Source organism: Drosophila suzukii, chromosome 2R (assembly GCF_043229965.1).
Source record: "Drosophila suzukii chromosome 2R, CBGP_Dsuzu_IsoJpt1.0, whole genome shotgun sequence".
Lineage (NCBI taxonomy): Eukaryota > Metazoa > Arthropoda > Insecta > Diptera > Drosophilidae > Drosophila > Drosophila suzukii.
Genome location: NC_092081.1, coordinates 11,250,598 through 11,277,859, shown reverse-complemented (window position 1 = coordinate 11,277,859; position 27,262 = coordinate 11,250,598). Strand labels below are relative to the sequence as shown.

Below are 27,262 nucleotides of genomic sequence, written 5' to 3'. Positions count from 1 at the left end.
TGACCTGATATCTACAATGACTTATTCCTTTTGAAGAGGTGTGGCACTACTGGTCATTGTTTTTCCGTGTTTTGGTGTGGCTACATTGATTTTTGGCTCGCAATTGTTTACATTTATTTTTTGCGTATATTTGCGAATTCCGAGATTATTTCACATGGCCGACGATCCGGAGAACTCGGTGGACAGGCCCTCGGAGGAGGGAGACGCCAGCAAGCCGGAAAAGATGTTCACCCTGAAGAAATGGAGCGTTGTTGCAATGTGGAGTTGGGATGTCGAGTGTGATATTTGTGCCATTTGCCGCGTTCAAGTTATGGGTGAGTAAATATTTATTATATTTTAAGCTTTTATCACTAATTATAATGCTGAATACGCCCCTACATATGTCGCAAGTTTAAGTTTGCACCAAACAGAAACTTCGTGCAATTCAAGCATTGCAAAATCCATAAAGACAAAGGGAAAGAGAAAGGAAAACCATAACAATCAGCGTTTTATACTCTTTCCAAATCGTATTGCCTGTTTAATAAGAGGTTTGTCACTGTTAGGCAAATTTTTTTTCTAAATTCAAGAAATTCAAGACTGACTAGCTATTCATTGATGATTTTAGGTTCTTAAAGTTCGTTGAACTCTACCTATTTGAATGTTAACTATACTCAACACTCAGGATTTTATTGACAACTTAACTTTAAAAAAGGATTATTTTTTTTGTTTATTTTCATTTTAACAAATTAAAGCTTGTATATAGTACTAAAATTAATATCTTTATGAAAAAGAAGCCCTGGAAACTAAGGTCCTTCGGCCCATAAAAGAATATATTTGTAATGTTACTAAAACAATCTTCTTTTACCGATCTTCAAAAATTGCCCTATATAATTTAGTCAAATATGGACCATTTCTTTAAAAATTATTTCCATTAATCAAAATGTAAAGAATATTTTGTTTGTTATTTTTGAAAAGTTGAATAAACTTTGGAAATCAAATTTTAAATTTGACAAAAATACACAAACAGAGGTCCGTAATAAAATCGATTATAGATGTTATATGCATTTAGCCTTATTAATAATTTATTTTACCAAATAAATCCTTTTTTTATTGATTTTTGTGAGTGTGCTTGTATAATATATGTGTATAAACTATTATATTTTGCATATAATATGTATGTATATTAAATTCTGTGGATGAAATGAGTTTTCAAAAACTAGTAACACTTTAACTTTCAAAAATTCACAAAAATTTCCTCTATTTCGAGTAGAGAAAGGTTTTAAAAGCACCCTAAAAATGTAATTAGGAAGAAATATAAATTATTTTTAATATAAAAAGCTTTTGTGGATAGTAACTTGATTTATGAGATATACATAAATCAAATGTTTCATTAATTTTCACAAAATAACTAGTATTTAAAAAAAGGTATCTTAGCTAATATCCTACAAATTTGTAAGTCGTAAATCTTTTTTAAGAAACATTTATCTCCAAAGGTGTCTGACAGTTAATACAACTAATTGCGGGACTGGACACCTTAAAAATTTTAACGATAGTATGGGGTTTAACTATTATACAAATTTATTCGAGTCCGATTGCACTCAAATTATTCCGTCACAATGCATTTGCGTCATTTGATGTGACATATTATTGGATGACATCGCCCTAACATTTATTTTTAAACCCACTTAAATACTGTCTAATCAGATAGTCAGGGAATTTGTTGAACATCTGATTACATTACCAGTTGAAACTAACCAGATCAATGAAAGGGACACAAACATAAATACCATAGTACATCCCCTACATGTAAACAATTTCTAGTATGACTATCACATAATCGTCCAGCCGTTGCACGGATGCTTCTTTCGCAATTGTTTATTCGATTTTGAACTCGCTTAATTGCCCACCGATAAGATTCGAACCTGAACCGATTCGAACCGATCCGCTGCGAGGACCATGTAACGCTCTTTCTTATCGAGGCGATTCGGTCGAGAGTCAGCAGTTTGATTTTTGCGGCGATTGTCAGTGCAAAATCGAGCAAATGCGTTTCTATTTTTGCATTTCATGTGCCTCTGGAATGGCCATCTAGCCGATTGGTCATCTAGACATTCATATACCCACATATATTCTAATTTAGAACCGAGTGCGGGGACATATTCGGAATGAAACTCACGTATCTGAGGCGCTGACATTGTTCGAACTGTAAACCGCATTCTGAAGGTCGTATGCAAAGCGATTTTCCCCACTCATTTCTACCGATTTTTCGTTGAAAGTAAACGTAACTTGTATTTGGTTTGATTTGTATTTTTTTTTTTTTAAATTAGTCTACATATAGATACACTTAGAACTTAGGTATAGTACAATACATATATTCGATATATAGCCAATTGGTGTATTTTTCAGGGGAGATTTTGTTGTTTTCGGGGGTTTTAGTTTTAACTACAACTAACTACGATTCATGTCATTTTTTTTACACCGATAAATTCACGCAACATTTATCAAAATGTCAACAAATTAGTGCTAAAAATCATAATTTACACAATAAAACTATGCACTTAATAATTATAAATAATAATAACAATTATGCGTGTAGAAAGGAAATTCTTTTGCTAAGCATTACAAGTTAGCTAGGACTAACAATATCAGAGCGCCTGGATGGGGGTCCTTATAGCATTAATATGTTTCTGTTTAGGAACACCCACTGCGTTTTACACACGTTTCTTAAGCACTAAAGGCACTAGTCTAGTATTTGGTTTGATCGCATATTCAGATCCATTACAACACGCCGTTTACATGTTGAAGGACAATGGCTTGATGTTGGCCACCGAGGACATGCGGCGCACACGGCCCATCATTTTCCGCTCGATGTCCTCCAGCGTCTTGCCCTGCGTTTCGGGCACATAGAATATCACAAAGAACAGGCCAACGAAGCAGATGGCCCCGAACAGCCAGAAGGCTCCATGGGCGCCCATAGCAACTGCACATAAAAATATTGAAATAAATTATTAATAACACGCATTTTTTAGTTAGACAAAAGCTGAACTCACCAGTGAGGTCCTGGAAGGTCTTGGTCACCACAAACGTGCAGGACCAGTTGAAGGCCGTGGCCACCGAGGCAGCCGAGCCTCGAATCTTGGCCGGCAGGATCTCGCCCATCATCAACCAAGGGATGGGTCCAAAACCCAGAGAGAAACCCAGGATGTAGATGACAAAACAGCTCAGCGGCAGCCAGCCCAAGTGGCTCACATCCGGACCATGGGCCTTGCAGTAGAAGAAGCCGCCCAAAACGAACAGGGTCAAGATCATGGCAATGTTAGACACATACAGAAGAATCTAAAAAACAAAGGACATACGTTAGAACTGGCTTATACTTGCAAGGATTAGCCAAAACCCACCTTTCTGCCCGCCCGATCAATTAGAACGATGCCTATGAACGTAGCCAAAAAGTTGACCACACCAACAATGATCGTACAGACATTGCCATCGATGGTGGAACCAGCATCCTTGAAGATCTGCACCGTGTAGAAGATCACCGCATTGATACCACTCAACTGCTGGAAGAACATCAGACCCAACGAGATGGACAGAGGCTTCAAATTGTTGCGCTTCAGCAGCTCCAGCATGGTGTTCTGGGTGGCCTGACGATCGGCATCGGCCTGGGATCGCATCAGACCCTTTAGCTCGGGCTCCACATCCGCCTCCTTGCCACGCAGCCAGGTCAAAGCCTTGCGGGCACGCTCCTCCCGACCGCGGCTCACAAACCAGCGTGGCGTTTCCGGGATTAGGAACATCAGTATCAGGAAGGGTACGGGAAGAGCTGCTCCCAAGAAGGCCAGCATGGACCAGTTCATAAAAGTGCCCGCCACGAAGCAAAGCAGGATTCCAATATTACCAAAGGCCGTGGGCAGCAGACCCAGTGTGCCTCGCACCTCAGGCTGCACAGTTTCACCCAGATATACGGGCAGGGATAACGAGGCAATGCCCACGCAGAAACCAGCCAGGAATCGACCACACAGCACCATGGCCACATTTACCGCACATGCAATGAGCAGCGAGGAGACGATGAAGGGCACCGCGGTGGCCAAGATCGTGTTGCGCCTGCCCAGATACTCGATCAGGGGTCCGCCGGCGATACCACCAGCCAATCCAGCCAGCGGCATAATGCCACCAACCCAGGAACCCTGTAAATAGATAGAAATTCCGAGTGATGATTTTACTTGATTACCTAAGCTAAATTTGCTTTTGATAAATATCTTATTGAATTTAGATAGGATAGTTTAGGGCTTTAATGCTTGAACTGAGGTATTTAGCAACATTTTAAAATTAATGCAATATTTGCGGCTAATGAAATTTAATGTGCAGTATAAATACTCCTTTGTTTAAGGATTTTTATGAGAATTTGTAACATCGCTTAGATTGCCAAACCGACATATACTTTACATTTAGGGCATATACACCCTTTTAAAATTATTTACGATCCTTTTTTATATTTTCTTAAGCATGCCAATCAAGAGAATTTGTGGAATTTCAAGAGTTACAATTAAAAAGAAAGTGCTTTTACTATATGTTCAGTTTACAATATTTTTGAACAGTTTTAGGTCTTTGGACACGATCTTTGACTTAATATAGATTGCCATACCGACATTTCCTTTTAAAATGATTTAGGAACCCTTTTTATAATTTCTTCAGCATACCAACCAAGAGAATTTATGGAATTTTAAGATTTACATTTAAAAACAAAGTGTTTTTACTATATACTGAACATACAGTAACATTACATTACAGTAGTTTGAAACAATTTTTGGGGGTTTTGCTACGAATTTTCTAAGCAACTTTAAACAAAGAGGTTCTTATCATCGTACTTACAGCAGCTTGGGTAACCTCAAACGAGGTGATATTCCTATCGGTCATCGACACAAGAGCAGGGGAAGTGTAGGCGCTGCAAAATCCGACCACTAGGGAGCCCAACGAAACGCTCAAGGCGGCCAGGACCTAAAAATATAAAGGATAATGATAGGTTTAGTAAGAGCTATATTTATCTCGGGTAAAATTGAATGGTGTTTTTTGATGTGATGATGTAAAGCAGGCACCTGGGAGAAGGTACAAATCGCCTTGGGCTCCTCCACGGGCACGGAGAAGGACACATGGGTGTCCGCTCGCATTAGGATCTTCATTGCGCAGCTGTAAATCTAACTGAATCTCGAACTGAAACCGTTTTTGGCTGGCAACAAGGTTGCGGATATATAGCGGATGTAGCCTTAACTGGCTGCCTTTCACTTTGCTCCTTGGATTGGAATGCTTTCGGCGCGTACGCTCGTCAAAACTCAACTGAAACTTGTCATTTTGCCCGAGTGCAGCGGCAGTTGCATTTTCGCTAGTTTTCAATTTTCGAGAACAGTTTTTGCCGTGATTCGATGAGGCTCAGGCACGTACACGAAGCCACCGAGTGCTGATCGCTGATCGATATCGCTAATGTGAGCGGGATTCTGTTCCCAAGCGTTTGATCAAGACCAGGCTTATCAGTTTGTTTTTCCTGCGACAAAGACAAAGGCCCTATGCCGGATTTTGAAAAGCGGTTTGAGGCTGTTTCACCGAACGTTGCCAGCTCGAATGCAAAATGTAACTGCAACTGGAAAAACATCGACAAACAGAAGTTGCAGGTTCAACTGTCAGAGTTTACCTCTCAACGCACACAATCTATACGGATCCGATTCGATCCATCCATCAGACAGGCTAGCGATATTTTTAGTCCGGCCATAACTAAATGCGTTAATTTCAATTAAGGCAAAAGCGACTCAGACTCAAATGCGGCGGAGGCGGCGGCGGCGGCGGCATCGTGCGAAAATAGCTCAAATGGCCCACACGCTCGTAGCTCAATCTGGAGGCCCCTTAAATTGCTCAACGAGTGCTTTATGGTCGCATTAGTGCCATTCATAATCTCGGGACCCGGGAGGCGCCAACGAGCTTAACGAGCGGACAATACATGTCCTCCACCGCCCCTGGATTTCGCTATACTGACTTAGAGGATACACTTGGGTAAATTTGGAGATAATGTTCTTGAAAGGATAGGACCGGGTTCGAACCCTCAGATGATTGAAATATTTTTACAAAATATTTTGTGTGGTATTTCTTTTAATTTATATTTTTTGTATTCCTCATATCATCACACTTCGTTGAAAAATTTTTGAATAATTAAAAAAAGATTTTTTTTTAATAACTCCAAAAAAAAATTTTTTAGAAACGAAAAGTTTTTGTTGGATTCTTTTGAACGTTATAGAAATTAAATGTTAAATTTAGAAAAATCTTCTCTTAATAGGATTTATTTCAGATGAAGATGAAAAGGATTGATATGTTTTTTCAAGTGCATGTTGCATGTGACCCACCTGTGTCCATATGAAGATGGGATTCGTGGTGGGACGGTAGACCTCCAGCTTGGGCTTTCCATCCTCGGTTATCTGGCGCACGAAGGGCACCGCATGACGGATGTTCTCGCCACGTTTGTTGCCCATCTCGTCCATCTCGTACAGTCGGCGGCTGCGGGTAGAGAAGGTTGCAAAATTGCGTGTCAGTGTTGGATTGGAAGGTTGCCCACTGCTAACAGTCATTTATTGTCCGGCTCATTGCGTAGGCGCGTGTACGGCGGATTAGCCCGAGCCGGAGATACTATAAGATCGCTCAAAATAGTCAAAGCAGCGTCAGGGGATCCCAATTTGTATGCCACTTGGATTAAATTAATCAACGAAAGTGCGCAAATAGCTTGAAAGCAATCTTGGGCATGCGAAGAGCTAACTATTCAATTATATGGATTGTGCACTATTTACTATGATTTTATTTGGAGTAGCTCATTTCGAGCTATATTTTCTACGTTATCACGTGGGACCTTATTAGATTTTCAATTATTATTTGAGTTAAAGTTTGGCTTACTATTGTTTAAGTCTCATCTTTGTGTGATGGTTTCAAAAGTATTTAAAGCAAATCGCTTAGACGATCTTTCTTTGGAATTTAATGACCTAATTTAACAGAACTTATCAGTTCCTGGAAATATTTGATTAATGACAGCTTTCTGTATCTCATGTGATACTGCAAATCGTTAACTGATAAGTTGTTATCCAGGTTGATATCAATCAAGAACTATACTTTCTACTAAACCCTTTCGTTGCCATGAGCTTAAATAGGTTGCATTGCATTAATGTTAATTTCATTTAATTTTAGCTATATAACAAAGTCCAGCAAAAAGCGAAAGAACGTTGAAGATAACCCCTGGCCTTGACCAACTCAATGCTATCGATCTACTTTCAGCGCGGTTTTTGGGATTTTGGCTCTATGACTATCTTGAATCTTTCCTATAGATGACACTCACCTCTTGCGGGAATCTGTGCTGATGGAACGCTGCTGCTGGAAGTGCTGTCGCGAAGTGAGGAAGTCCTCGTCGCTCTCGCTTTCCAGATCCTTGAGATCGATAATCACCGGCTTGGTGATGTCCTTGGGCCGATGAATCAGGCGTTTGTGCTCGGCGTCCTCGCCCTCCTCGTCACTGTCGGTACTCGAGCCCTGGAGAACCTTATCTAGCTTGAAGGTAACACGTGGATCCAAACTCTGGTGCTTGCGCCCTTGGAACTCCCTTCTTGTTTTGTGAAACTCCTCTTCGGAGGATGATTCCTTTAGTAGATCCTGGAGGAAACGTGTGCCCTTGACATCCAAAGAGACGTGCTTCTTGGCCTGAAACTGACGACGATTGTCGTTGGCCAAAATGTGCTTGAGGTCCTTCAAGATGCCCTTGTGATCGACACTCGTGGCCTTCTGTTGCTGGAAACCAGATCTCTTCTCCTCGAAACTATCCTCGTCACTGCTCTCAGCGGGTTTGGTATTGCTGTTGGTATTATTATTGGTATTGCTGATTCCCGTCTCCCTTCGCTCGAAGGACACTCGAGATCCCTTCAAACTCTGCTTGCTGCGCTGCAGATCGTCACCCTGGGCACCTCTCTGCTGGCGATCGCGATGCTCACGGATCTCCAAGGATGTGGGCGGTGGTGGCAAGGCGGTTAATTCCAAACTACCACTGGCTCGCAGCGGAGTCCTCTGTTGTTGCTGTTGTGTGGGTGGTTCGTTGATGTCGTCGTCCTCCAATAATGGGCGAAACGATAGCGGTGGCTCGTCCTCCAGCAAACGCTGTGTCCTCACTGTCTGTGGATGCCTTTGGGGTGATACTTGGGGAAATAAGAAGGGATCCTCGGGAAGAATTGTGTCCAAACTGGTGGCTGTATTCGAGGTGGATAGATTGCTTTCCACGCGATGATAGCCCAGCTCGTCCTGTGTATCAAATCGTTTCGAATCGACAGACAGTCGCGAATTAATTAAATCGAATCATAAGCATGGCATAAATATGAAGCCTACCCATCCATCCCAACAAGAAACCGCTTGGAACCGCCCGAAATCATTGCGATTAAGTCGCGAGATCTGTTCTTGAACACCAATCTCAAAAGGTTGCAAGAGGTCCAGGCATTATCGCACATGTGCGCACTTGGTGCTGCTCTTTAAAACCTTGTTTTTGGCTCTCATACAAATATTTTTACTAGCGAATTTAATGGCTTAACACATCCTAAAGTCATTTACAACATTCCGACATTTACGACTAATTCGGTGGCAATGCAATATTTTATATGTTCACTAATTTGTTGCTGTAATTAATGGTTATTTATCATTTGTCTGACATGAAAAATAAGTTTGATAGGTTTTTAATGAATTGTCTCTGGATAATTAATAAGCTAAGGCTCCCGTTTAAATACTATTTTGTGATTTATTTTATATCAGCTATATATATCGGCTAAAACTTTTTAAATGAATTTTGGAGGCCTGTCAGTAATGCTCTAGATATACTATGCGAAGCCTTAATAATCGCAGATTATAAAATACCTATATTATCTTTTGGCTATCGAGTGATGGTTCTTTGGATGCCAGGCTTGTTGACTACCCCAATAATGTTATTTTAGAGATACTTACACCTACTCGGGTTAGTTTTTCCTTGAGCTTGCCCATGGCGCTGCTCAGCGGTTGATGACCGCCGCCTCCGCCGCCGCCGGCTCCTCTGTTGTCGCGTCCACTCATCTTATCAGCTCAATAGCTTTATAGGTGAACTTGAACTAGTGGGTTTTCCTTGGGTTGTTTTGTTTTTGTCACAGATTTTCACTTGTTTTGGTGTCTTCCACTTGCCCAAGTAAACAATGTGTTCTTCTCTTGATTAATTGCAATTCTTTTGTCTTTGCTGAAAGTAAAGAAAGGAAAAGATATAGAACGCTAGAAATTATATAATACAAGTAACAGGCTTATAGCTTCTATAAGATAGTTAGCTTTCCACTTCTTAACAAAGTGTATTTATCAGTGGTTTTAATTTGTCTGATGTCTGGCCTAATTGTATTGCTGTTATATTATAGTTTGATACAAATTAAGCAATCTATACCTATACATGCTTATAATGTATTAATTGAAATGGTCTGGTGTAAAAATAGTTGGGCACTCGAAAAGATAAGTGATAACTGCACTATATCAGCAGTAGTAGTTTGTCGACTTAAAATCGTCTGATGTCTGGTTCTGCTATCGAAAAAATTTATGGTTTGGGTTTTAGATAACGCTCGAGCCCCCTTAGCACCCAACACACCCACTTTCTGATGCCGGTTGTCCTTGATTTCCACGCGTGACCAACTTTGTAGCCACTGTGAAAGCGGTGTTTTCCTCAACGAAGAGTTGTTTTTATTTACTTTTCACGAATTTTTGTGTATTCTGCTGTTTTATTTACCGGCAGCATGAAATTTATTTATGATCTTTTATATTTGGCATGCGGCAGTTGGGTAAAAAATATAAATATAGATATATTTCAAAAATTTTCCACCCACTTTCCTTTGTATATATATTAGCTGATTAATGACCGCATCGCGGAAAAATTGGTAATATTTTCATTTGTTTGGTTTTGTCAAAATTGGTTGGACTCATTCGTATTTATTTTGAGTTTTCACTTTGCGTCATGTGATGTGCTGCCTGGGAAAATGTGTGGGCGCCATGACGTCGACGTTTTTTTTCGGCATTTATTTTTTGGCCACCGCTTTCTCACCCATTTCCCCTGCTATTGCTTTCATTCTATTACTGAGAAAGTGGGTGTCATTTTTTTTGCGATTCAATTCTTTATTTGGCTTTCCCCTGCAAATATCAGCAGGCGTGACATAACGATAGGTCTAACTTATGTGTGAGGGGGCATGAATCCCACCCGAAAGTTTAATTGCAGACACAGGGAAAATTTGTTAATCATTTTGTATAACATTGTAATCATTTTAGTTATAAATAAAAAATACAATCCTGCATTTTATAACGTCAAAACAAATTGTATACTCTTTAGTTTTAATACAAAAATTGGATTAAAGAGCTTTTTAAATTGCTGGAATAATGCTACACAGAGAAAACTATCTAAGAACATTGTTCTTGAATTGAGAACATTCGTTCTTAAAAACCGTGTAAGTACATTTTGGTTTCAATATATGAACGAAATGGTTAGAGGAGAAAAGTTAAATTGAGTTTATTTAACAACTAATAGTTTATTTGTACATAAATACCGCAAATTCAACTTGATTAAGCAAAATAAAAACATTTTCAACTTAAAAATGTCGTTCTATTTTTAAGAACATTCTCAACTCAGATGAGAACGTCAGAATTTTCTCTGTGTACTTATACATTTAAATGTAGAATTTATAAAAAAAAGTATAATTTTTAAAATGTTTTATCACTTTAATGTTATATTTTGGTTTTTCCAAAGTATACTATGTAAAAAATGAACCAAAAAGATCATTAATTTGTTATGAAATGTTGGCATTTTCAGTGTGTGGGCTTTACTCTAAAAATAGTTAATTTAAATATTTTTCCGCGTAACGCCTTTTTAGTTAGCCATTAATTGGTTAATGAACGTGTTGCGCTTTTCGCCAGCCTGAAACGCAATTGCAGCGCCAGTGTTTATATGCAAATTCTTTTGCGAAAGGCGCTAAAAGTTGCCATTGACCTTGAAGGCCGCCTTACAGTGTGTGTGTGTGTGTGTGTGTGTGGGCGGCTGGGCAAATGACACATATTTTTGGGGGCCTGAGAGGCGAAGAGATCGCAGCACGTTTCTCTGGGGCTCTCTTAAGCCCTGGTTAATTCAAAACCGCTCTTTAACCAGCTGTGGCATGTTCTCTTAACAAAAACCAACTCACGTGCCATATGAACCCCGCTCTTACATGGCACACGCACGCACACTATTAAACCCAAAACCCACACAGGTGCGCAGCCTACGTCAACAGTGCAACGTTGCGATTTTGTATCTTGTATTCGTATTCGTATTCGTATATTCGTCATGATCTTGTGGGCATTTTATTTTTAAAAAACGTTTTTCATGCTGACAGCAGATTAACAAAACCGTAATCGAAACTAAAATTAACAAAAGGCAGCCGCCGCCAGACGAGTATTATAAGTAAATTCGCTTCAATTAGCGAAGCGCAAAACGAAACGCCCACACTCGAATTTGGAAATTGAAATATATATTTTTGTATTTATTTCGACTTTGTTTTCACTTTTTGCGCGCCACTCACTCAAAAATTCACTACTACACACCATTCGAATATTTTTGTAAGAGATAAAATTCAAGTGTTCTTGTCTAAATTTACGTATTTTCACGGTCGCCACTCTCCCAAAAAAGTTTCTCGACTTTTCTTTATTTATTTCCTCGAAAATTGCATTTTACCCTTGGCAAATAGTTGTTTTTTTTTGTCATCTCTTTTTCGTTTGTTTCTTTTGCTTTTACAACATTTTTTCGCACATTACGTAAAATAGTTTGCAGTCCGCAGCGGTTTCAATAAAATTTGGGTTCATAAATATTTCTTAGGTTTGACGTAGTATGCAAAAATGCGCATAAATTGGCAAGTTTTGCGTTGTGTTTTTTTCTTTTTTTTTATAGGCCCAGACAGCCCAGAGACTGTTTTTTTTTTAATTTTTATTTACTTAAGTAGTTTCTTTAATATTTCTTGAGAAACGCGATAAGGTGGCGGCCGGAACTGTTCGGAAACTAAACTATAAATAACCAACTGGAAAGTAACACTGTGTTTGGTTTTGGGTCTTTTGCCTTTATCGCTTTTAGTTTTGAGATATAATTTTGCGGCGATGTTTGTGGTCTTTTTTTTTACCTTTGGAACAAACTACTAAATGTGATATCCACTATTGTGGCACTGAAGTTCGAGATTCGAATGCGCAACGTTTATATAGCGCACACCGATTTCGTAGCGGAAGAAGAAGAGTTATTCGCTCGAGCTTTTTGTTGTTCCCCAACGGTAAAACAGGCACTCTCTTCGCCCGCTCTCGCGCTCATCGCTTGCTTGTATGGGTGAGTCGGTTGGGATGGGGAGAGAGTTGGATTTTTCGGTTTTCTGGGGAGAGAGAACGAAGGTCGAAAAGAAGGCATGAATGAATGGGTTGCTTGTGTGTGTGGGTCGCCTCCTAGCCGTAGGTGTCTCCGTCGTTGCCGTTGTTGTTGTTGTTGCTCCTGCCACTTGGAGGCTGCGAGAGAGCATGACGCGTGTTCTTGAAGAGAAGTCGCGACTCGCGACCCACTGGCACCATGCAAAACCCATTTTAATACACTTCTTTCAAAAGGGGTTTCATGGCTTTGTAATCGGATACCTTTGTTTTGCCAATAACCATCCACATCCCAAATTTCATATCGATCAGACACAATTTGAAGTCCCTAGATCATCCCAAGAATTCTTCACAGTCTGACACCAGGAGGTATGCAACGGAATATACCAAAATAGTTATAGATAGGACTAATACATAAATTATTACTTAAAGCTTATTTAACTTGTTTTAGAGCCGATTAAAAATTATTCTTACTGAAGTCAACATATAAAACCCCGATTTCCTATTATTACCTAAAGCTAATTCAACTTGTTTTAGAGCCGATTAAAAATTACTCCTACTGAAGTCAACATATAAAACCCCGATTTCCTATTAGTCACAAAAAAGTGACATCGTCAAAAAAAAATTTTTTTTTCAATAAAAACCATTAATATATAGTTCGTAAAATCATATTTTAAAGTTACGAACTTTTGTTTGTCACCAAAGAAACATATACTAAAAATGTTCGATATGTATTTTTAAATTTTGAATCAAAAATGAGTTTTACTCGAGTCAACATTTGAAAAGCCAATTTCCTATTTGTCACAAAAAATACCAAGAGAAATTGACAAACAAATTTTTTTAAACTTCAACTAAAAATTAATTCTTGGTTTAGTCAACATACTATTTGTCACAAAAAAATTTAAGAATATTTTTTAAAAACTTTTTTAAATGCTGTTTCAAAATAACTTTGACAGACGTCAATAACTAAAAACCGGATTTCTTATTTGTCATAAAAATATAGAGGCATCGTCAATCACTTCTTTTATAAATTTCAACTAATAAGTAACTCTTGCTTAAGTCATTTTAAAATTTGAACCACTATTAACCATATTTCCTATTTAAACTTATATCAAACCACCTAATATAAGGAATACATTTTATAATTTGTTTAATATAGGAATATTTTGATAAATTATAATTCTACTATATATGATTCCCGCCCAACTGCAAAATATTTTTTTAGGATAATTTCGCAGTCGGTGTGTCCTTTTAGTTTATATTTTTATTGATTTGTTTTGGCCGCTACGTGGTTATAGTTATGGTTATGTTATGCTCAATGACCAATTGCTGGTTGGATTGGATGCTGAGAGTTCCTCGGGGGCTCTGTGTGAGTGCCTGCCAATTGATTTTTATTTACACACATATTTTCAATTGATTGTTATTAAATTGACTTTGAGGCGCGTGCAAATTTCTGGAAGCCTTGGGAAACATTTTGCGTGCGACTCCTTGCGTCCGCCAGTCGATGTCAATATCAATTCAATTCGATACTTTAGTTTTTTGGGGGCCTGACGCAAGTGCAACCAAAACAAACGATGATGGATGATGCGATGATATGGGGGGAAATAAGCATTAGGCAAATAATTAAACGCGGGACAAGTGCCTCGAGTTTCTGCGGCACTCTCGATTATTTATTATGGTTTTATGGGTTTATTTATTTCGATTTCTGTTTAAAATCATCAAACGGGCCCCCAAAAAAAAGATGCGGGGGGCTCGTCTCTCTATTTCATAACGTGGCATAAACATTACGCGCAATGAGACGACACAATTTCCAAGTACCAGGCCCACCAGCCGATTTCGTTTTATTTGCAGATACAGATACGACTAAACAGCAACAGATATGAATACTGGGCATTGCTCTAAAAGCAGGATGGTCATATGGGGTCACCCTGAATAAAAGAAATACCTAGAAATATATTTCATCAAAACAAAATATAAAGTTATCAACAAATTAGTCAAAGCTTAAGTGAGTTCCTTAAGATTAACTTGAATTTTATTTGATACCACACTCGAGAATTTTAAAGTGGTTTGGGGTAATCCCAAATGAGGTTTTGATTGTGACTTTATCAAAAATTAAATACAACTTTATATTTTTGTTCTAAATAATAAAAAAAAGTATATGCTATATTTATTATTTGTAACAATTTTGCGAGTTAAAACTTAACTTCCCTTCCAAATTCTTATGCAATCCGGTTTTTACCTCTTAACAATATCACCTTACCCATTATTAGTCACGAATTAGATTATAGCTTAAATCGAAAGCATTAATAAGCATTAACCGATAACATTTATATTACCTTAGAATTAGATTATAGCCTTAATCGAAGGCATTACCAAGCATTAACCTACAATAGCTCTATAGGATTTGGGTTCTATTGCCCTCATATATTATTAAAAACTTTTTAACGAGCCTCTGCTGATCTGCCACAGTCGATAACATATACATATTACTATCTGGTTTAAGGTTTCTTTACTTTTAAACGAGCCCCTGTTTTGGAATTGGGACCCCCTACTGTTTTGCGCTTCTGATCGAATATTTTCAACAATTAACGGAAAGTTTTTAATCACGATTCTTCGTAGCACGCGTAAGATATTTCGGCATTTCCATTCCACCACAGCCGACCGTCATTTGCCCTCGACTCAAAGTTACTATCGGTTCGTATCGGACTGTATCTGGTGCTTTTTTTTTATTTTTGCATGACTCAAGGCTTAGTTGGAATCGAGGAAAAGTAATACACACATAGCAAACAATAGTTAAGCTCTTAAATGTAGATGAATGTTTTCGTTTTTTCGATCTGTGGGAAGGTCAAAAAAAAGCGGCAAGCAAAAAATGTTTGAATACAAAACTTGATTGACAGGAATTGCGAGAGGGAGCGAAAAAGATCTTTTGGAGAGGGAAAGAAAGAGAGAAAAGAGCTGGCGAAATAGGAACTTAAAGTGGTGAAAAAAAAAAAACGAAAGTGCAATGAACTGTGAAATATTTGCAAATGAAGTACTAAAGGTTTAAATTCGGAACAGCACTGAGGGAAAAGTTAAATAATTTTACATATAGGCAAAAAAATGGTGTCAAAAACGTAATATTATCAAAACAAATCCAAATAAAATGGCATTTATTTCTTATAAGTGGTATTATCTGTGGGACACCCACTTGTTTAGGTGATTCATTATAGCATAATGAGGTGGGTGTTCGCTTTGACTGGCTTTACGCATTCAAGGCTTTTAACTTATCTCTTGACAGATAGGCCTATCAGTTCTGTTTCCCAGCACCTGACGTAATTGACACGGAGCTTTCTCGTAATTACCGAACTGTACCCGCAAATCACAGACCCACTTCCTATTTTGTCTATTTTTAGTAGCTCCACCAGTCTACAAAATCGGCAAAAACCACAACAGAAATGCCGAAACAAGCGCTGAAAATGCCAAAAGAGACGAGCCCCCCAGCTGCACGTACTCACTAGAGAGAGAGAGATAGAGAGGGGTATATATGTAAAGAAAGAGAGGGGGCTATACAGTAAGGGAAAAAGAGGGGTAGAGAGGTGGTGGAGTACCTGGCAACAGCAGAAAAAGAGACAGAGAGAGAGAAACCCTAAGAGAGTGCATCAACCTATGAAATTTGTGAGGTGGCGCAGGCGCGCAAATCAAAAGCTGATGCAATTGCGCATTTATTGCATCAGACTCTACCAACGAGGGTCCACTGTAAAAATAAATATAACACAAATTCTTGTACGTGAGCGGAAATTTTCCATGCGCTAATTAAAGAACTTCGACAAAGTCAAATTGAAACAAATGGCAAAAATCATTAAAAGCTTATTTATCTAATTGGTTTTGGAGTCGAGTCACAGCAGTTTTTAGCGAATAAGAGAGAGAGTGGTAAATAAAAGAGAGAGCCCTCAATGCACACGTGATCACATTTTGCTCTTATCTTTTTTTTTTGGCATCCAAAATTAGCGCTAAGATATCAAAATATGTAAGGCAAAAAGAGACCAATAAGTTAAGTTAAGCATGTGATGCCCGCCCCCTTGCTCTTTACCTTATTTTCTTCGTCACGCGCCCAGCTAAATCAAAAGTATTTTGTTTTTATACACAGAGAAAGAAAAACTTTGGTTTAAATAATGATCAATTTGAAGATTTTAGATATAACTTTTACAGTATAATATGAAACAGGTATTAAAGAACTGTTTTGATCTCATTATAACATTTTAGCAGGATGTTTTTTCAACCTTAAAATAAAATATAGTATAGGTTTACAGATTGTACGGAACCCTTTTAAGTGAAAAATGGTGATTTTGTTGTAATTTTCTTTAACTATATGAATAATTTAATATCTATTATACGTTAGCTTTCCAATTTTATATCGACCTAATTTTTCTGTGTATATAACAACTACATATGTATGTATACTGAATATTCAAGTGCGAGTGTGTGCGTGGTGACGTTGCTGCTTTTGGCAAACCAGACGAGCCTCCAACTTATACGAAGAGAGCCCCCAACACACACACCCATACAATCGAAATTAAGCTCCACATGGTGACTTGCTCTACTTCTAGATTCTCCAATCAGACTTTGCCTGTTGGCACTTCCCCATTTAATTTGCTGATTAGATCCGATTATGACGAGCATTTCGGACTGCAAAAAAAAATTTATAATCCCCTCGGGCGTACTTTAAACTTAGTCCAAGTCATTGATGCACCCATATACCATCGATCCGTCGATCGATCGCTGCCCCCTAGCCAAAAAGCTCCCGCGCTCTCCCAAATAAAAAGCTTCGTTTGCCAGCTAATCATTAGAATTTGACTTTTGTTTTCTATTTATACACGGCTAATTTTCAATGGGAAGTGCTTACCTAGTACAACAGCTAACACGTGTGCACATGAGACCCGCATTAGTTGTAGACGGAAAAAAATTGGATACAATTAAGAGATAATAATAATAATTATCAGATAAAAAGTTATTGTTTTTTTGAGAACTTACTCAGAACTTTTAGTTTTAAGATAAGAGTCATATTGCTTGTTTATTTGACCTAAATTATTTTCTAGTTCATACATTTGTTTTATAAAAACTTTGTTATTATCTTAAAAGTTTGAAATATCTCTTTCCTTTTAAAAGATCTAAGAAAATTCACATATTTGGTATATTTGGTATAATTAAAAGATCATAATAATAAGTATCAGATATAAAGTTATTGTTATTTTAAGATCTTAGCCAGAATTTGTAGTTTTAAAATCATCAGTCATGTTGCTTGTTTATTTGGCCTAAATTATTTTTGAGTTCATACATTTGTTTTATAAAAACTAAGTTATTATCTAAAAAGAATTAAATATCTCTTCCCTTTTCTAAAGATCTAAGAAAAGTGTATTTTCTGATATATCAGGTGCAAAATGAAACATATTTTTTCTGTGTACTGACTGAGAAAAAGTAAGATAGCGAGAGGTACTCAGACATCCAGGTAATTAAGGCGAGCTAAATGGCAAGACCAGTGCCCTTCAGCCAAGGTCAAAGCCGTACTGTCCGTCCGTCCATCTGAATTTCTGTCACCAACCGCCAGTGACCAGTTCAAAGTTGCGAAGTTGCGTCAGAGCGTTAATAGAAACCTTAACACCACATCTACACATTCACATACGATATCCACGAGATACATATACATATGTAGGAATAAACCCACATAAAAAAACAACGATCGTTGGCGTCTGGCTTGACTAGTTAGTCATACAGTTTTAGTCTGCCAGCCAGTATGCAAAGATTAAAATACTTAACAGAGTCTGGTTTTGGCGGCTTTAATTGATGCCGTTTATTTATAAATCATCTCATGAATATATGCACATTCTTTGGAGGGTAAAACAATATGTATATGTAGGTTCCGTTTGGCGAGGAACTAAAAAAAGGGGTAGAGGGTAGATCAACTATCGTACGATAGTCTACTGGCACTAATCAAACTGTTTTCAACGTGTTAATTAACCGGCTGATGCAAAAAGGTTTTGAAAAAGTTTCTCGAAGCTTACTTATTTCCCATCTACTCTAAGCACCAAACATTCCAAAGCATATCATATTGCTCATAAAACTCAATAATTAAAGCACAAAAATGTCAATAGAACCTTTGAGTGTACAAATTAAACAATAATAAGGGCACATTATGTGCTAAATAATAAATAATAGCCTTGACTTACGTGCAAAAATGTTCAACGCTTTGTAAATAATTTCGATATCGTTTTGTTTTCAAAATAAAATACAAAAAACAAAAGTCTGTGGACGAGACAATTTCAAATCCATATATTCTTGAGAACCTGCCACGTGGCAAGTTTCAACTTGCACTCCGACGGCGCGAAGAACATAGCCTCGGTGGCGCAGTTGGCAGCGCGTAAGTCTCATAATCTTAAGGTCGTGAGTTCGAGCCTCACCCGGGGCATGTACATTTTTTTCCTTTTTTTTAGTTAAAAAAACTTTTTTTTCTTTATTTTTTAACTTTTTTAAAGCCGAATAATATTGAGACTATCATGTACCAAATTTTTAAGTAATTAAAATGTATCCTTCTCTCGTCCTTTGACATTTATTTATTACATTATTTTTTTTTCCTAATAACCTACATGAAGTAATATTTATTTATGTGTGATAATTTTGTAATATAAGTTCACTTTATTTGCTCTTATTTGTCACACTTTTTATTGTGTGATTTAAATATTTTCACCGAATCTATTGTGTGCAGTTTAATTTGTTTTCTATTTACTTTGCAATTTTTTTTTTCAAATATTTTATGAACGCGTGCTAAGCACCTGAGAGTCCCTTCATAAATTGCGAATGTACCAACCAAATCCGTCATAAAATTACGCTGGCGTGTGGTCGGGATTATTACGGTTACAATAGGCGGGTTCCGTAATTCAGTTACAGTTAACGTAAACTGGGTAATTACACGGCCATTACGGATGACATTAGCTTCTTCCAGCTAGCAACGAGATCGGGACAAAGCAAATAAAAACCGTTAACAGGCGGTGCAATGATCAGATCAGAGCGAATAGACCCGGACCCAACCCGGGATGATGGGAGATGTCAATATTTGCCAAATACCCACACCCACGCTGTCTGAATGTCACGAGGCTGTCAGTGGGTGAAGGCTGTTTTAACCAGATTTTTACCATAGGTCGGCATTTAATACTAAATTTATTCACAGGGCAAGCCCTGGTAAACCAAAAACACTTAGAGTTCATTACATATTTTCTCAGAATAAACACAAATTATAATGGAATATATGAAATATAATATTTTATTTGATTAGTGAGAATTACAATTTTTTTACAAAGTTTTAGGTAGAATAAATAAGTTTTAAAGACCATCTTTCTAGCTATATCATCGCTTGAATATGTATGTAATTTTAAAAATAACTTCTTGTATAAATGGTTTTCAGTTCTAGAATTTTCTCGACTGCAGCTCCTAACTTCGCGGAACTGCAGCTACATATATATGTAGGATTAGATTTCAAACCCTCGGCTGTTCCAGTTGCCTGTTCCTTCCATATGACACCTTTTTGCACCTGTCCGAGTCGCATGGCTTATGTAAAGCGTGCCAAAAAAAAAGTACAAGCAAGGTCAGCAAGATCCCGTGGCTTATAAAAAACACATACAGATAATAACTCAATACCCCAGACGGGGGACAATGATCTACAGATCTGTAAAAAGACAGATGGAGTGCGAGTACCAATTTTAGGGCAAGTGGAAAATTTTATGGAAAATTACCAGGGGCATTCACTCGCATCGGCAAGTCCAAATGCAGGAGTGCAGAGATTCGAAAAAAAATTCCTCTGAAACAAAAACGAAAATCAAAATTTTCCATTCATCGCCTGCAAGTGATCTTTGAATGTGTGAGCGAGTGCGAGAAAGTGCCTCTGCCTCTCAACGGAATACTTCTCTTATTTTTACCCCTCTGAGAAACCCCTAACCACATCCATCGATTCGGTTCTTCGGTGATTGCCATAAATTTCAAGTTTGCACCGTGTTCGCCTCGTTCTCCGATCTCTGCACATGTGATCGGTCATGTACGTATGGTATCTTAATGTATATAGTATCTGAATGTGCCAGATATTGCCCACTCGTAAGTGGAACAAGCCAGAAAATGCTACGCTATGTCTTTTCATTTGGTATCTGTGCAATTTCGTAGACTATATGCCATGCATTGCGGTTCTCGAGATTTTTCTCTGGGGTTACGGATAGTTGGTTCTAAAAGTCTCTACTAAAAAGTATCTTTATAAAAATATGAAAGGATATGTTATTATAAATACTATATATTCTTAACCAATTCTAAAATTCTAGACTATAATATTTTAAGGAAGTGACCTACGATGAGTAACTTGCTAAGTTTATAAATAAATGATTTGTAAGCAAGTGATTGAGACTAAATCGTAGTATCTATTTGTTTACCCAATCAAAGATCACTCACTAATTGCCTGAACTTAGAACTATAACAAAATATTTATCTTCACTTTTGTAGTACGCTCCCAAGGCATTATCCCTTTTGCTCTTAGCTTGTTAATTTCTTCTAAATGCCTGAATTATTTTACTCACCACCACCCAACCGCTCTGCAAAAATTAACATTAATCTACTAACATTCACACCTTCAATTCGGTCACATGTGCGACTTTCCACGAAACGATATGGCATTGTGATATAGCTGAAGATACGTCTGAAAACATCACCCTCACATCAAAATTTCCACGAGACAAGCGGTGATTTCCATTATTTATTTATGATTGACGTTATAAAAATATTGAAACCTTATTATTATGAAGAAATATTTATCATTATCATCATATATTAACTAGACCTTTAAACAATGGAAAATAAAATACTGATCTTATACCAAGCGCAATGAAAAACCCAAACAACAAAAACCCATTAAACAACTACTGGTTCGATGAGGATGCACTTAAGAGAGCATTTTCGCGCCAAACAAAGAGCGGAAAATCCAAAGAGCAGAGAACGAAGAGCAGGTTTTGGGGGCACGTTCGTTGGTTGATTTTCATATATTTTGTTGTTGTTGTTGTTATTTTGTTTGCTGGCTGCTGGGCGACAAGCCCCCGTGCATGACGTCACGTAAGCGAGACCGTTACAACAAATGCGAAACGAGTTGAGCGATGAGAAAAGAGACAGAGCGAGCTAAACGAAAGAGATGGCAGCAGCTGCAACGTGACACGCGAAACGAACCACAAATAAAATAATAAAATATTAATAATAATAATGTCGAGCATGTGACCAATTTGTCGGTGAATCGACTGCAACGATAAGGCGTAGATATATTGAGGCCCCGATAAAATAGCCATCGAGGTGTAGAAAACGTGGGTCGCAAGTGCTAAAATTCTCAACCACACGCCATGTGCCACAATTCAAAAGTCTATATTTAGGCCCGATCCCAGACAAATTCGCTAATGCAACCGCCAACCTTGAACTTATACTTGCATAACGGCCCCAGACATTTTGCATTTGCATACCGCCGTGCACTCGATTAGTTCCAAATCCAAATCCGATTCCGATCCGGTCCGATTCACCTATCTATATATCTATATGGTCGACTAGCGTCTGGTCTGGTCAGGCGCAGTAAACTGGAATTCTTAATCAGTCGGCTGTCGACTTGTATCGGCAGACCTGAAGTCAAAGCAGTAACGATTTTGTCAGGTATGTCGGACAGGTTTGCCGGCCGTTCCACTGCCACACTCTATAGGTAATGGGGCATATGGGTTACTCGGTCACATGCAGAAATCTGTAAAACCCTTAAGAACTATGGAAAACAGAAGGTTCCCTTTTGCCGTACAGTCGAAAACTATGATATAAGGTAATACAAGGCAGAAAGTAACCTTTTCCAATGCCGTCGAACTTTCAATACTTGAATCATTATCCATTATCTGCCACCAAAAAAGTTCGAGTTTTGGAGACATACAGTTAAAAACACATTTTATGATTATATGATCATTTTTGTATACTCTTAATTGTCAAAAAACGAATTATACTAATAGTTAGACTTATAACTGAATTTTCTTTGGCCTTCCAGACTTAGAAAGTTAAAAAACCAAAGAGTAGCATAGTCTTAGAGACTTTTTAAGTGATCTTAAAACACTACATTTTCATTTGCGAACAGCAATAAACTTTTGTATAAAAATTACTATAGTTTTTAAACATATATGTTACGAGAGAGCCAGAAAAATAATTGAAATCACTTATATAAATGTCTAAAAATATGCAACAATACTATAATCATGAATTTTAATAGATTCATTTGGAAATACAGCGTTCTTTTTTATTGCATACTTGTAAGCACCTTTATCAGAGAACTAAAAACCCCACTGATATCCTTTTCCGATTAATATACTTAAGTCTGGGGGATCTTTAAATTTAAGTTAATATCTTGGATTCTTAAAAAGATTTTTGAAAGTATGCAACAATATTAAAAATCAGGAATATGAATGGATTCAAGTGGAAGGACACCATTCTTTTGTATTGCATACTTTTAGGCACCTAAAGGTTTAGAGAACTAAAAACGCCACTGATTTCCATTTCCATTAAAAATACGTAAGACTGGGGATCTTAAAATATAAGTTACGTTCTTGGGCAAACAAGACCCTCAGACCACTCGACTTAGGAACTCTCCATATAGCCAGACGATCAGCTTCCGGCTCGCAAAGTCAGGTGAGCTGGGCTCAAATCAACTGAGGTGGGCGCGTCATTGTCACGTTTCGTTTGTCTGCGATCTGACAGCAGATACATATTGTGCAATTAACTCGTCGAGGGCTCAACTGTCGATTTGCCTTATGCATATGGATGGGCCTATAAAACGGAGTCAAATACCGATCCGATCGACTTGATTTCCAGATTCCCAGACACACCCCACCCTTTTGGCGGCCCTGCTAAACGATCGCAATTGAACTCGAAGAATACTTGTAGACTTGTAGAGCCAGAACTTCGCAGATTTGCAATGACGCAGTTTGTTTTTTGCGCATATTTTTCCACTAACTGTACCGTGGGTATTTCATATCGTTCTACCTAAATGAATCAATTTGCCAAACTGGTATTTATTTAAATCAAAACTGCCTCCGGACGGTGGTTTGATTGATTATGCATGAGCTGGGAACAAAAATGAAATGTCACTTCCTCGCCTGGGACACTTTATTTCTCCCACTGTGCCTAGGCCGAGCCCTCTAAAAAATTTTCCATTGCCCGTAATTGTTTATTGACTTGATTGACTTCAACTTGCCACACAGACTTTTATTACGGCAAGGAAATCAAAACGTTGGTCTATGTAAATTGAAAACAGTGATGCCATTCTATTTAGTGTATTCGGATCTTTTAACTTACGTAATACAGGGCGCTTTAAGCAGAACTTAGAACATGCTTGTGACGCCCGGAGACTCACTCGATTTTCTCGAAAAACACCTGTGTCAATGTACGAGCGATGCCGTAGGCATAAAAGGTGAAATCCAAGCGATACGTTCCGGCGGGCACTGGCATATTGATCTTGCTAAAATCCAGAGCGAACTTCTCAACAGTCATGTGGTTCTGAAAAAATATGGGTTAATATGCGGCAGGAAGTCAAAAGGTAACCGATTTTAGCCGAGTTTAAATATGTTTACTTAAAAACTATAAGCAAATCGTCAAAAACAACTACCCTATAGAGAATTATTATAATTTATGCTTCAAGAGTTGGACCAAAACAGAACAACACCTTTTTTAAATCTATAAGCAATAATTTAAAAATGATATTATACTTGAAGACTACTTGAAATTATATTATATGAAACTATTAATTGGTATATAGAGAATCTCTATTGCAGATGTATTTCAAAAACCTTATATTATACTCACCTCTTTCCAAGGACAAGTTTGATTTAAGTTGCTCTGCTTCCGGAAGGCTTCGAAAATAAATCGTTCAAAGGATATCTTGTAATTACTACTGCCCATTAGTTTGCAGAAATCAAAGAGGATGTTGTACATAAAGGGTCGATAGCCATCCCGTCGTTGAAAGCATTGTAATCTGGTGGTCAAATTATTGATGGGAAGCTGCAGCAAGCTGACCTTCAAAGAAAGTTCCACCTGATTCCTGCGTACCACTTTCAAACGACAGTATTCGTATTTGGTAAAACCTCGTGAAGTGGGTAGATCCATGCACTTGACATTAGTGAACTTCAAAAGACGAGTGCCCTAAAGGATATACAAATATAAAAGAACTTAAGATTGTAATAATACAATACGATTTACCATTGAATCCTGCAGCAAAACAGTCAACAAAGCTAACCATACAAGCTCATTTGAAAACATTTTGAACAATGAAACAATGCTTAATAATCAGAACAACAATTAACATTAAACGATCAACTCCAAATAAAAAAAACAATAATTTATTCTAATTTAAAAACAATTAAAAAAGCATTTACAACAAACAACGCCATTTCATTTGGCTAGAGTTCACCTCTCACTAGTTCAAAGACCCAGGAAAAGAACAGTGAAGCAATTTTGTGTATAGAACGCATTTAAGCCACCCGATTAGAGCCATAGTTCGTGACCAATGGCTATTGACTTCTACTTCAATTACACAAAATCATGAAATTCTTGGAAGTATGTTAACAATTTCCTGTTGTTGTGATCGTTTTTCGCTTACCCAAAAGTGCTAAAACCAGGGGAAATTGTGAGGCGATTTTCACACCAAAAAAAAAAACATAATTCCTTGACTCACGCGGGGTGTACAATTCGCTTGTTCTTTTTTTTTTGGGTTCTTTATATCGTTGTTAATATTTTCTACGGATCAGCAGAATTCTACGATGCAACGCCAGCCAAAGCGGCGTATACGTGATGCCTCACAAGCCGTCCGGCGACGACGCATTTACCTTACCTGCTTGTTCTGTTGATTGTCATTTTCGAAGGTGTATTGTAAATTTCTGCCGACGCGATCGTATTTCGAAATGTCAACACCAACACCTGCACCAGGTATCCCAAGCGGCTCAGGTGATGCCCGCTACACGGCAAGAAAATGGGTCACAATGGGCTTGATTAAATATTAAAAGTGTTTAATTGATGCCGCTAAAAAATATTGCTGTGTTAATTATTAGCTCCATCTTAATAATATAATATTAGGTTAATTTTTAAGAAATAAATTGTTGTATAGACTGACAAGATAGCAAATATTCTTATATTTAAAAAATCCCAACTGTCATTAAAAAAATAAGACATAATTATCCAACTTCATATGGAATACATATAGGCTTTTTTGGGGGGACCTTTCTTGTTCTTAATTTTTGTGGATACGAACGAGATCCAATTCTTAACATCAATTACATTATTTTCCCTCTGTACTTATAATGAGCCACTTAATACCATAATATTAGGTTAATTTTTAAGAAGTAAATTGTGGTATAGACTGACAAGGTAGTAAATATCCTAACAATTGAAAAAACCCAACTAACATTTAAAAAATTTTATCATAATTTCCCAAATTCATATGGAAGACATATAAGTTTATTATCGGACCTTACCCGTTTTTTATCTATATAGATCCAAACTAGATCCAATTTTAAACATTAAGTTTAGAAAACCCTTTATTTTCCCTCTGTACTTATAATGAGCCACTGATTGAACCATTTTTGCATTGACTTGTCAAATTTCGGCGGTCGTTCTGAGAAAATTTTTTTATCGCCAGTGAAAACCGATGCGTTCTCAATTTGGGCCGCCCAGTACAGTGACCTCTCCCACGAACAACAACCGAAATACCTGAAATCAAAGGTGAAGAGGGGGGAAAGGCTCGCTGAATTGTGATTTACATTGCACTTATTTTTTATGTGCTCACCTTTTGTTGAATGAACGTTTTTGCCGATTTTGGTGTGAATATTTTCTGAATGAAGGCATTTCCGCTGGTCAAGAACATTCATATCGAATAACTGCAATCGGAGGACATTTCCAATAGCTTTTTGGGCATAATCAATTCACAGGAAATCGGGCAGGTGTCAAAGATGCAATTGCGTCACAGCCGCAGAGATTCGAAACCGTTGCCATTTTCAGCTAATTGTATCTCAAAGTTGTGAGTGACGCGTTTTCTCAAGAGCACTTGCAGATCACTTATTGCACTTTTGTATAGTTCTATTTTTAAGGCGTCTTTCAAGTCACTTGACCTTTTCATCCCATCTCATTGTTTCAATTAAGACGATTTTCATAAAACCTACGGGGGAGGAAAACTAAATTTTTACCTGATGATTCACCAAAAAAAATTGATTTCAATAATGATTCAATGTTAATATTAAGGTTGTCCCTTTAAGACTTTTATACCTGACTTTAATACCGAAGATTTTAAAGAAAATTTAACTTTTTGGATTATCCAAGATGATACAGGTTTTTTATAGAAATTTCTTTATTATTTTAAAATACCTTTTAAATAGTAAAATGTTCTAGTAACACGTTTTAAACTCCAAGTTTCCGAACATTTTTCGATTGAAAACCTATTATTAGTTTAACATTTATACAAAAGAGGACCCTAAAATATATTTATTTATATTTATAGCTTATGCTAATAAATTGTTTCTTATTATTTTTCCAGATTCCTGCCTTCGTTGCCAAGCGGACAATAAGCGGGATGTAATGGGTCGGCAGGACTGCGTGGTGGTTTGGGGCGAGTGCAACCACTCCTTCCACCACTGCTGCATGTCCTTGTGGGTCAAACAGAACAACCGATGCCCTTTGTGCCAGCAGGAGTGGTCCATCCAGCGCATGGGAAAATAAATCTCACCACCTGAAATTACTTTATGCTGTATTTAAAAAGAATAAAAAAAAAATAAAAACAAAATATAAAAAAAGATTA

General features: G+C 37.6%; 2 protein-coding genes and 1 non-coding gene across 5 annotated transcripts; 2 read left to right on the top strand and 1 right to left on the bottom strand.

Annotated features, from left to right (window-relative positions):
- The first annotated feature begins 60 nt into the window (after window positions 1–60).
- Window positions 61–27,257, top strand: Roc2 (Regulator of cullins 2). Of its 2 annotated transcripts, none has more exons than XM_017073390.4 (2): window positions 61–314; window positions 27,002–27,257. In XM_017073390.4, the coding sequence occupies exons 1-2, from the start codon at window positions 155–157 to the stop codon at window positions 27,181–27,183; spliced, it is 342 nt and encodes a 113-aa protein (XP_016928879.3). In that variant the 5' UTR covers window positions 61–154; the 3' UTR covers window positions 27,184–27,257. The 2 variants fall into 2 exon arrangements, with proteins under 2 accessions (XP_016928879.3, XP_070851265.1); XM_070995164.1 differs by lacking the exon at window positions 61–314 and adding an exon at window positions 23,794–24,016.
- LOC108009222 (facilitated trehalose transporter Tret1) lies at window positions 2,263–12,286 on the bottom strand. 2 transcript variants are annotated; one of them, XM_017073381.4, is made up of 8 exons: window positions 12,177–12,286; window positions 8,980–9,241; window positions 7,340–8,289; window positions 6,363–6,513; window positions 4,846–4,971; window positions 3,375–4,160; window positions 3,027–3,312; window positions 2,263–2,956 (listed from the first exon to the last, which is right to left on the bottom strand). In XM_017073381.4, the coding sequence occupies exons 2-8, from the start codon at window positions 9,082–9,084 to the stop codon at window positions 2,769–2,771; spliced, it is 2,592 nt and encodes an 863-aa protein (XP_016928870.2). In that variant the 5' UTR covers window positions 9,085–9,241; window positions 12,177–12,286; the 3' UTR covers window positions 2,263–2,768. The 2 variants fall into 2 exon arrangements, with proteins under 2 accessions (XP_016928870.2, XP_016928871.1); XM_017073382.4 differs by lacking the exons at window positions 6,363–6,513; window positions 7,340–8,289; window positions 8,980–9,241; window positions 12,177–12,286 and adding an exon at window positions 5,070–5,308.
- Window positions 18,775–18,847, top strand: TRNAM-CAU (transfer RNA methionine (anticodon CAU)). The gene has a single exon. It is a non-coding gene; the product is annotated as a tRNA-Met (tRNA).
- Window positions 27,258–27,262: the final 5 nt, after the last annotated feature.